Source organism: Drosophila yakuba, chromosome X (genome assembly GCF_016746365.2).
Source record: "Drosophila yakuba strain Tai18E2 chromosome X, Prin_Dyak_Tai18E2_2.1, whole genome shotgun sequence".
In the NCBI taxonomy this organism is placed as follows: domain Eukaryota; kingdom Metazoa; phylum Arthropoda; class Insecta; order Diptera; family Drosophilidae; genus Drosophila; species Drosophila yakuba.
The window spans coordinates 7,675,166-7,686,442 of NC_052526.2; the positions used below are offsets into that span (position 1 = coordinate 7,675,166).

Sequence of the window (11,277 nt, forward strand, 5' to 3'; positions counted from 1 at the left end):
TACTTGTTTTCCAGAGTATTAAAACTTATTACTACTTAAATAGAAAACTTACGTGAAAGCACGGTGTTGCTCTTTAAAATGTAGAATCCATGTTTGAAAAGCGCGCCCATAGTCGACAGATGGCGCTTTAAGCACCCGCAAGCTATCGATAAGTGGCGCCTATCGGCGCTGCCTATCGCAAGCGGCATCCATGTTGCGCCAGCCCTGGTTACCAGCATACCACTAAATTTCAATCCATTCGCGAATTTCAACTCGTGCCGAAAGGTTTGTGCGAAAGCTGCAGCTGCGAGCGAAAGAGGAAGCCCACGCGGAAGTCGAGCAATTACCGAGAATTACTAAGAGAAAAAACCAAACAACAACTGTTAAAGTGAGTGCTCTTGGGGGGCGTTGAACAGGTCGCTGATTCTGGGCAAAGTTGGGGAGAAACTGCGGAGCGTAAGATTAGAAATTAGAATCGCTGTTGTTGTTGTTGGGTTTTTGCTGTTTTTCGATGAGCAAAAGATAATGATGTTCGGTCGGCCGACTCGAGATTATTTCACAACTTTTTGCACCGAGAGCATAGTTCTTCGCTTTTTTTCACATTTTGTTCTTTTTCACTTGATTGGCACGTCCGTCACACACACACACACACAGCCACATGAATAGCCGGCGAAAAAAAAGGGCAAAGAAATGAAATCAAAACGAGAGGAAAATATTTGCGAATTCAGAAATAAATTTTGTGATTTGTAATTAATTCGCATCCATTACATGAAAAACGCGAACGTGCCGAAAGTTCAATAAATTCAATCGCATAAATGGGAGCAGCCGAAAAATTTGGCTAATTTATTATTCCGGGTTTCTTCCATTTCGCTTCGTTCGGCGGCCATTTTGTAGAGTTCAGCTTGCACCCCTCTCTCCCCATTCTCCTCTCTCCTTGCTCCTCTTTGATCTCTCCAGTTGGCGGCGAAACATCTGGAAGTCAAGGGTAATTGCCCATAATCGTTAGTAATTGCCGCATTAGAACTCCGATTTATAGAGACTTTTCCCCACTGAAATTAGCTTCACGTTTACTTGCCTAACAACTAAAAACCAATTTGAAGTTCCATTGATTTGCACAGTTATTAGAAATATTACAAATTACAAAGTAGCCCTTAAAACTTTTAGCTTGCAACAAAAAAAGATCGATTGCATGTGATAAATTTCTAGTTTTGTAAATATTTAATATTTCCATTAAGAGAGCTTGTGAAATATAAATTGGAATAATGAATAATACATGTTTTTACAAGCCTCCATAAATGGAATTTATGAACTCACTTTTATCTTGTAATAATCCAACGCTGGAGTGATGAAATTTTTTATGGCTCCGAAGGAATCTCTTGATAGAGAGATTAGATTACGAAATTATGAGGCGAAAGAGGAAATATCAGTCATAGGGAGATTTTAAAGGGAGATATGTGGGATTTTCCATTTTAGTTCTTAAGTGAAGGTGAATAAGTACTACGCCAGTGTTAATTTCTCACTAACTTGAAGAAACGTGTTCCTAATTCCCCAACCATTCATCCATCCACTTAATAGATGCCCCAGCTACAGAAGCCCGCTCCCGGATTCGCCGGCACCGCCGTCGTCAATGGTGTGTTCAAGGACATCAAGCTGAGCGACTACAAGGGCAAGTACCTGGTGCTGTTCTTCTATCCGCTGGACTTCACCTTCGTGTGCCCCACGGAGATTATCGCATTCTCGGAGAGCGCCGCCGAGTTTCGCAAGATCAATTGCGAGGTGATCGGTTGCTCCACGGACAGCCAGTTCACCCACTTGGCGTGGATCAACACGCCCAGGAAGCAGGGCGGTCTGGGCAGCATGGACATTCCCCTGCTGGCCGACAAGTCGATGAAGGTGGCCCGCGATTATGGTGTGCTCGATGAGGAGACCGGCATCCCATTCCGCGGCCTGTTCATCATCGATGACAAGCAGAACTTGCGCCAGATCACCGTCAACGATCTGCCCGTGGGTCGCAGCGTGGAGGAGACACTGCGTCTCGTTCAGGCCTTCCAGTACACCGATAAGTACGGCGAGGTGTGCCCCGCCAACTGGAAGCCCGGCCAGAAGACCATGGTGGCCGATCCCACCAAGTCCAAGGAGTACTTCGAGACCACCTCCTAAAGAGGCTAACCAACTGTTCGCTGGACGGGGCTGCTCCTGGCGAGTGGGAGCGTATTCGAATCGCGCCACCCAACCCGTTCGAAAACAAAAAACCACATATACATTATATATCCTACATATTAACCCTAGAGCGTAGAGAGAAGAGAACACTGTGAGGCATCTTTCCCTGCAACAGGCAACCACAAAAAAAAGGAGAAGAGAAGAGAAACACCTGCAGACGCTAAGCGGAAAGTGATTATTTTTTACCTTTTTTTTTTTGTGTGCTTTTTTTGTAATTCACCACAATAAACGATTGTACGGAAGAGAAGTCGAAGCACGTGGCTCTTTATCAGGGGGTGGCGGGCGGACTTTCGCCTCAAACCTCTGCGCTTATCATCCGGGGAAACATTTCCACACAAAACAGCGAAGAAAACCGCAGTGGGCGACTTATCACCGTCTGCGTCTGGCAATTGCGAAATGGCAAATAGACTGAATCAGAATGCTGCGAATGCCTTGACATAGGCAATGCACAACTTAAATGACTTATAGATGATATCTCTAACATGGATTTACAGCTGTTCTGTACACTCTTACATGGGTGGCATTTTCTCGCAGTGCAGCAACAGCTGTTGGTGACACAGTAACCGAGTGCACAATTCCCGTTTTGCCGCCATCTCCCAGCCATTTCAATGTGAAGTGCAAGCGAGAGTCGTCTAGTCGACGTGGATGTCTCGCATATTAAACGAGTCTTTTGACTCTATCGCTATATAGTATATATATATATATAAACATATATATAGGTCTGCCTGATTTGAGGCCCCCTTTGTGATCCTCGGTTCAACTATTACGTGTAGCTTGCGGCGCATCACACGAGGTGTCTTGGGATCTCTTTCACCATAAAACCAGTTTCTCCAGGTCATACATATGCATATGTATTATAACCGACTACCCAACTACCTCTAGCTACATATGGCCAGCTGCTCGGCGAGTTTATTTACTGCCTGTGGAACCTACTGGAAACAGAAATAGTAACAGAAACCGAAACAGAAACAGAAACAGAACCCTTTCCGAAAGTCAAGTGGTGCGATCAGATCGCTGCGCACGTTACGTCGTTAGTTTTTGTTTTTGCCATTTTGTTCACTGCCGCTAGATCGGCGGGGCATAGCCGACTTGATGGCTCATAGCGGCCATAGTGGCCATTATCATTATCAGTCTGCTAATTGCGCCCGATTACTCAAGTTCACTGCACACACAATGGCACTTCCTATTCCCCCAGCTCTTGGCACCTTTCGTTGTGAAAGTTACTAATAAACTAAGAATATATATGTACTTATACCTTATGAATTGGATAAAAGACGTTAGAGAAGTTCCTTGAAGTAGAAGAGAGGTACAGAAGTGTGGTACATCACGGCGTATGAGCAATATTTTTACTTTGAGTTCAAAAAATCCACAGCACACGTAATATGTTGTTAGTTTAAAGCAATGCAATGAAAGTACATATTCTATGAAAGGATTGCATATATAAATTGCCAGAAAAAGAGCAACCCATCTTCGTGATGCTGGGAATTGGACAATTGAAATTCGTTTTTACCTGAGCTTGTTTGCCAAGCTGTACAGAAAACGCTCTATTCATATTCATCAGCCAGCCGCACGACAGCTGCAAAAAGAGATTGCTTCTGCTGAATCATGGCAGTCAAAGTCTGGCCAAAGCGGCACAAAAAGCTACATCGACTACTATACTATATACTATGTACTATGTACTATACAATAGGCCAAGTGCCGATTTCTATGCCAACGGTTACAATGTGCCTCCATTGAGGGCGTTGCAAATGTCATTGTCGGTGACTTTCAATGGCTGTGATTCCACTTGCAACTCCCATTTCCTATTTTCCATTTCGAGTCCAGATCGATGATAATTGGGTGGCAGAAAAACGCACTTCCAATAATGAATGCTGCGATGGGAAATGGGTGGGAAATGCCTGGGATATTCTCGATTTGCCAATCGCTGGCAGTCGGTATCCGGAAAACTAGTACATGCATACATACATATGTACATACAGCTGCGGGCGAAGCAATAGCAATAACTGCAGTTTAATTATAACTATATAATTAATAATACTCTGTTAAATAACTAACTTACCACTATGATTATATTAAGTGTTTTGAAGTAACACCATATTTGAAATTAAAAATAAAATAATATTTTAGCAGTGCAATGTTGGTTAAAGGTCAAGAATTCGTTTTTTTGATTTTTAGCCCAAAAATGATCAGTTTTGTTGCCACAACTTTGGAAATAATGGTCCAAATATGGAATGTCATGCCTCGTTGAGTTCGTAATTAAATTTCCAATCAAACTGTGTTTGCAAAAAAATTCTATTTCTCTTCGATTTTTTGCAAATTTTGATGATGGTACCCCTTACAAAAAATGCGAAAATTTGGCCAAAAATTATTTTAACAAATTAATTCGCCTACGAATCAAAAAATGGCAGCAAGCCACCGGCACTCTAAGTGCACCCTCTAAACACTGGGTGTTTCAGCACCCGGGTGTTTGTTGACACTTTATTTGCGACAATAACAAACACCCGGGTGTTTTGCCAGTTAACAAACAACAATATTTTATATTATTAAATAATATTTAAACTTAATTAACACTATTCTATTTATATTCTTCTAGCTGGCATTCAAAGTGGAATTATAAAATTATAAGTAAAGTAGCTGAAAGTAATGCGTTAAATTAAAAGGAAATAATGAATAATACTAAGAACTAAATACTAAAAACTTAATACCAAATAATACTAAATAATACCAAAATATTAGTGCCCTCCTCTGCGCTTCTCAAAAGTCCTACGTAAGCAAACCACTTTTTCGATGTTTTTCAAATAAAAAATACTAAATGTGAGTGAGTGGTGCAGTGATTTTATGTGGCAGCAGAGGGTATCAATAATGTGATTGCGACCTACTGGAGGAAGTGCCTGAGCCAGCTATTTTCTAGGAGCTACAACCAGCTGTCTGCTCTGACGTGGAAGAGTGGAGAGCTTGAGGAAAGGGGTGAGTACCTGGGCCAAATGGAGAGGGACGCTTTACTTTCTGTCTTTTGGATGCGGCTTTTGTGGCTGCTTTTTTTTTTTATCATTTTAAAAAAGAAAAATTGTACATTTAAAAAAAATATGGGAATCAAATATTACAAATTTCAGCAAAGCAAATAAAATAATATATAAAAAGAAATGTCTATTTCGTGTTGTGTTAATTTTTGTAAAATTAAGACAAAAAAGGAGTTCTTATCAGTAATTTGATCACAGCATTCGAAATAGTGGTCCAAATATGGAATGTCATACCTCGTTAAGTTCGTAATTAAATTTCCAACCAAACTGTGTTTTCAAAAAAAAATTCTATTTCTTTTCGATTTTTTGCAAATTTTGATGATGGTACCCCTTACAAAAAAAGCGAAAAAATGGCCAAAAATTATTTTAACACAGTCGGTCAAAAAGTGATTTGGTTAGTTAGTATTGGTAATTAGGAGTACAAAACTGTAATTCTTTTCGCTTTCTGACCATTTTTAGCCAAGTTATACAGAAAATACCAATCGTAAATATTGAAATTTTGGCGAAAATTGATTTTCTGTTTTTTTACGTAAATAATTATCAGTATTTTGATCAGAACATTCAAAATAGTTCTCCAAATATGGATTGCCATACCTCTATGAGTTCGTAATTAAATTTCCAATCAAACTGTGTTTAAAAAAAAAAAGTAATTTTTTTTCACATTTTTTGCAATTTTTGATGATGTTTTTTAGAAAGTGGACACTATTTGTGTGACAACAACATTGAGTGCTATGCTTCGAACTGCTGTCTGTGGCGTAATTTGATTATTTTATAGACTGATAAGTGGTAATCGGGCGGCTTTTTCCGTGGTCTTAGTGATATCAGTGGGAATGGGTCGTGCGGAATGCCATGCTCGAAATATGACAAACTCCGCCATATTGGGCTAAGCTTGACCTTTCAAGTACCTTTGCGATAAGGAAACGGGTGGGGGGGGTGTGTATTGGCCAGGGTAATGGCCAAGTTGTAGTTGGGGTCGCCACCAAAAACATGAAGTAGATAACGCCGCATGGACTCATCAATTATATATATTTGTTTCTTAAGCCGCACGCAACACCGATATCGATCGGTAGTCAATATGAAATGTAATTGTACTTAATGACATGGCAATTGTGCCGGCACAAATGAGACTCCTATTTGAGTCAGCACACTGATCGGATAATTGAGTTTTGCATTTGGAATCAATTCAAATCTAACAGCCAATCGCAAATGCGCTGCAAAGTATGCAATGAATTGTTCATGAAATGCAGTGCTGTATAGGACTCAAATGTTGGGTGAGCACCTTACCTGTTTTGCAGCACTGAACTCGAGGGCTGCAACTTGCCCGCAAAAATTTTAAATGTTGATAAAAAATAATGGCAAAATTTGAAAAGCAATCCAGGTACTTCTTAGTGATAACTATCGATAATATCAACTTTGAGTTATCGGGTAAATAAATGCCATAACAATTGAAATTAATTTTTACTCAACATTTGCTTTATCAGCTATAAATACTATCTTTTTCTATCAATTTTCATATTGAGCAGTTTTCTAGAGCATATAGTAAATAAAAACTGTTAAAGGAGGGACTAATACAGTTTTTAGGCAAAATGTAATCTTCAGAATGTTCTCAAACTCCATTTACACCCAATCCTACCAAGCAATATTTGTTTCATAAACAAATAACAATAGAAGTTAAGGTTTTCATGCTGAAGAAGTTCTAATAAAACTAAATAACCATATGATATTGCTTACTTAATAGTTTTTGGCTCTAAGGTATCAAGAAGGTGATCAATTTCCTTATTTTCATTATGAGAAGCACGTAACCGAAGCTGAACACCTCAAAAGAAACCACATGGCTTGCGGCATTAGCGAAGTTCTGATCTGCCTTGATTTTGGTCATGAACTTGACGCTATATCCAGATATAAGGAACTCCGGTCCAGTTTAGATTATACACAGAGTGTGGGTTTTATCTTAACAGATCGATTTACTGTCGCTATTGTTTTATCACTGTACCGCTTTACATAGTATATAAGTAGATCGTAAACAAAATCGTTATTAAAATTATTATGTATCAATCATTTTATTTCGCGTTACTTTTGTGAACATTCATCGTCGTTGGTTGTCTCTGAATGAATGTAGCAGCGTGTTCTCGCCCTTTTTGTTGTTTGTACACAAAATACATAGTTGGATGCATGGTCGGTGAAATAAAACGTCAATCTACATATCAAACTCCTCAGCAGCACACACAAGACTCTCTTCAATGTCAACTCGAGTGCCTCTAGAAGAAGAAGCCGAGGATCTTGCCTCCCAAATGTTTTCTCCTGGCCTCCTCGTGGTCCATGATGCCGCCAGAGGTGGTGAGCACAACGTAGCCAAACTGACGGGAGGGCAGCAGATTGTTGGTCCACTTCTCGATGTCGTTGATGGGCACATCGAAGCGGGGCGAGATGACGCCGCACTTGTTCAGGCGACCAGTTAGGTTGACCACGATCTTGCCGGAACGGTGATCGTCAACGATCTCGAATTCACCAATGTAGCCATGCTTCATCATCACGGTCAGGAACTTGATGATCACCTTGGAGCAGGGACGCAGCAGCACCTGGCGCTTGCCACGCTTCTCGGCGTTGTTGATGCACTTCAGGGCATCGGCCAATACGTTCATACGCACCATGGCTGCAAAATGTTTGTGGGAACACAATTAGTCGTGGGCTTAACAAGTCCGAAATGCACGGTACCAAATAGAACGGGTAGGGAGTATAGTCGAGAGGGCCGACTTGGGCGTAACAGCTACTCTGTGCTCTTATAAACATTACAAACGTGTGTTACTGATCTTCAGAGCTGACTATCAAAAGCAGCTTAATAAATTACATATTAAAACTACTATACAAGTTTTACCTATATCAATTAAGTTGGCAAACGATGCTGAAGCCTTATTCAAAGAAAAAGTAACAGCTCTTGAAACTAGACGAACTCTTAGAACACAAAAGTTTGACAAGTTAAGCTAAACATGGAGCCATAAAGTGATCCTAACACATATGATACCATTTTAGCATTATAAATACCACAAAAACTATCAAATACAGGTGGCTACTTTCTGCAGGAGGCGTGGCTCTTCCCACGAAATTTACGCGGACAGACGAAACGTTTTTTAATGCTGATTATGATTTTAAACAGATTATGGCTTTACTTTTTAACTCAGCGAGTAACGGAACATTGAACAAGAAGCAGAAACAGCAAGTAAAACACGTGCGAAATGCCAGGAGAGAAAAAAAAAGTTACTGTCTGTGTTTCTGCGCGTGTGTGTGTGTGCGTGCAAGTGGCTGTAAACAACAACTATTTCGGGTAAGTTTTCCCATCGAAATGTGTTAAAATTAGTTAAATTTAGCCGGTTTTGGGTGCTGCATTCGTTTCAATTGAATTTCCGACTTTTTGCCACATTTTTAAGCCAATCACACACACACACACACACACATGCACCACAACACTGTGCAACACACTTGGGCCGAATTTCTCACTTCATATTCTTTTGCACATTAAAAAAATTATAACCAAAAAAAAAGTATGTATATATATACATGCCGCATTTAGCGAGGCATTTCATGCATTGTTTACACGGTAAACTGCTCAACTTTGGCACTTTGGCGCACAGTAAAAAAAATTTGTAATAAAAAAAAAGAGTTGGGTGGATTTGCACATGTTTCGGCCGGCGATCGCCGCCAATCTAATCTGGCTTCATTTTCGCGCTGAAAACGGGTCCAATGGAAGCGGCATTTACCTGGGATTGGTTTGCAAACACTGTTTTACACGACCGCTGTAAATAGAGGAAATAAAATTGGTTTAAGTACAAATTCGGTGAACAAAACCGCGGAGAACACGCACTCACGCAAACGTGAAAAGGGAAAAGAAAGGGAAACGGAAGGAAAAAGACACAGAACAGTGTGGCCGGTCGTGGCAAAAGTGGCTAAGCTCGAAGTGCCTATCGATAGTTAGCCGGACGCAGGCCACGGTTGGAGGCATGGCTAAAATGCCAGCTGACCATGGATAAATAAACGTTTAATTAAAATAATCATTTTATAAATTGAACGTTTTAGTATTATACGCTTTATAAAATAATTTGCCATATTGGAATGCGTATTTTGCATCATCAAAGTAGCAATAATATAGTTTCAATGTGTGGATAAAAGCCATAGTTTTTGGAATAAAAAAGATATTAAAACAATTATTAAACAATCTCAACACAACTAATTACAAGCTAATTAAAAATAAAGTGATAAATTGAAATAAAAAGTTTGATTTTACCATCCGTGTTTTAAACTATTATCTAAAAACTATCGACATGTATAACTATCGATGTATATTGAAACTGTTCTTTCAGCCGGCACAGCGTTGCTCGCTGCAGTGTTGCCGCATACATAAGGCATTTCTGTAGCCGCAGCAAACGGTCATACTAAGAATTCATAAATAAACAAACATGTCCAAACAGTAAGTAATTTGTTAATAATAAACAATTTGCGCGGTTTCTAATGACTATTTTAACACCACGCAGATATGGCCTTATTATACCCGGCCAGCAGAAGAAGGCCCCTCCAAAACGGCCCGAAAGGCCCTCGATTTTCGACGAGAGCTCCGAGTCCGAAAGCGATGATGACCAAAATGCTCCGCAATTGAAGCCGAAAACCAGCGGCATGTCCTTGGGTCCCAGTCTAATGGAGCGCCGCGTGGCCCGGCGGCAGCAGGAGAAGGCCCTGGCCGAGGATCCAACCATATTCCAGTACGATGAGCTGTACGACGACATGGACAGCAAACGCGAGGAGGCCAAGCAGACGAAGAGCCAGGAGCCGCGGAAACCCAAGTACATCGGCCGGCTGATGGAGCATGCCGAGCGCAGGAAGCTGGAGAAGGAGCTGCGCATCGAACGGCAGGTGCAGAAGGATCGCGAGGCCGAGGGCGAGATGTACAAGGACAAGGATACCTATGTGACTGCCGCCTATCGCAAGAAACTCGAGTCCATACGCCAGATGCAGGAGCAGGAGCAACGGGATGAGTACCTCGAGGCCATTGGCGATGTCACCAAGCAGAAGGATCTGGACGGCTTCTATCGCCATCTCTACGAACAGAAAATGGGCGGTCCCGCCCAGCAGGATGTCGTCAAGCCCAAGACGGCGCCCACCACTGACGAGGTGGCGTACAAACCTATCAAGGCTGAGGCGGCAAAGCACAGAAGCTATCGAAGACGTCGCTCCTCCGAGGAGGAAGAGGAGCAGACGAAGGGCAAGTCAGGCCAAGGCTCGGAATCCACAAAGTCAACGGATCAGGCGGAAAGCAAGCCAGCACAGGCACATTTGACCAACAACATAGATGCCGATTCCGATTTTAGCATAGACGACTCCAGCGATGAGGAAGAGGAGAAGGGGCAAAAGAAGGAAAAGGAGGAAAAGGGGAAGGAGAAGCTGTCCCAGGACAAAAAGGAGGATAAGGACAAGGCACCGGAAAGTTCTGAGCCCGCTAAAGCCAAAGAACCCGAGGCCTCGCAACAATCGCCCTCCAAAAAAGCAGAAAATTCCAATGGCGACGTGGACGAGAAGGATCTACCCGTGCCGACAGTCACCAAGCCTCCCGTCGACCGCACACTCATCTGGCGCAAAAGGACCGTGGGCGAGGTCTTCGAGGCAGCGGTGGCACGCTATCAGGAACGCAAGCGAGCGCGCCAGGGGTAAAATGCATCCAATTAAAGTTCGAGTAGATGGAAAAAACAAAGCAGTGATTTCTGTATTGTCTCCTTATTATGCTAATTTCAATTTGTCCCATGCTCATAAATTATTTATGTGTACGCCAACGCTCTTAGCGGACCCTTTTCGGTGCAAATATTTTGCATAAGTTGCAACAGAGTCCGTCCCCAGACCGTTTGCACTTTTCATCTAAAACGGAGGAGGAGCAAAAAACAAAAAAAAATGGGTAAGAAGTACAAGGCATGACGGATGGAACCGCAGGAAAAGTTGGGGGGGGAGGGAAAAAGCACTGGAGGAGGATGAGGAAGTGCCTGAAGGGGAAGAACGCGAAGATATTCCATTTATTTTG

The 11,277-nt window shown here is 41.8% G+C and overlaps 3 protein-coding genes across 4 annotated transcripts; 2 read left to right on the forward strand and 1 right to left on the reverse strand.

The window, feature by feature from the left end:
• The first annotated feature begins 210 nt into the window (after nucleotides 1–210).
• Nucleotides 211–2,446, forward strand: LOC6524596 (peroxiredoxin 1). Its single transcript, XM_002100417.4, has 2 exons — nucleotides 211–367; nucleotides 1,555–2,446. Exon 2 carries the CDS (start codon nucleotides 1,555–1,557, stop codon nucleotides 2,137–2,139), a length of 585 nt encoding a protein of 194 aa, XP_002100453.1. The 5' UTR covers nucleotides 211–367; the 3' UTR covers nucleotides 2,140–2,446.
• A 4,814-nt stretch (nucleotides 2,447–7,260) lies between these two features.
• LOC6524597 (40S ribosomal protein S15Aa) lies at nucleotides 7,261–9,140 on the reverse strand. 2 transcript variants are annotated; one of them, XM_015190282.3, is made up of 3 exons: nucleotides 9,079–9,140; nucleotides 8,975–9,010; nucleotides 7,261–7,872 (listed from the first exon to the last, which is right to left on the reverse strand). In XM_015190282.3, the coding sequence occupies exon 3, from the start codon at nucleotides 7,868–7,870 to the stop codon at nucleotides 7,478–7,480; it is 393 nt and encodes a 130-aa protein (XP_015045768.1). In that variant the 5' UTR covers nucleotides 7,871–7,872; nucleotides 8,975–9,010; nucleotides 9,079–9,140; the 3' UTR covers nucleotides 7,261–7,477. The 2 variants fall into 2 exon arrangements, with proteins under 2 accessions (XP_015045768.1, XP_015045767.1); XM_015190281.3 differs by having other exon boundaries at nucleotides 9,083–9,101.
• A 417-nt stretch (nucleotides 9,141–9,557) lies between these two features.
• LOC6524598 (nuclear speckle splicing regulatory protein 1) lies at nucleotides 9,558–10,956 on the forward strand. Its single transcript, XM_002100419.4, has 2 exons — nucleotides 9,558–9,681; nucleotides 9,746–10,956. Exons 1-2 carry the CDS (start codon nucleotides 9,671–9,673, stop codon nucleotides 10,914–10,916), a joined length of 1,182 nt encoding a protein of 393 aa, XP_002100455.1. The 5' UTR covers nucleotides 9,558–9,670; the 3' UTR covers nucleotides 10,917–10,956.
• Nucleotides 10,957–11,277: the final 321 nt, after the last annotated feature.

What these genes read in the sequence shown, in the direction of transcription:
- LOC6524596 (XM_002100417.4), top strand. Translation starts at nt 1,555, where the DNA reads ATGCCCCAGCTACAGAAGCCCGCTCCCGGATTCGCCGGCACCGCCGTC.
- LOC6524597 (XM_015190282.3), bottom strand. Translation starts at nt 7,870, where the DNA reads ATGGTGCGTATGAACGTATTGGCCGATGCCCTGAAGTGCATCAACAAC.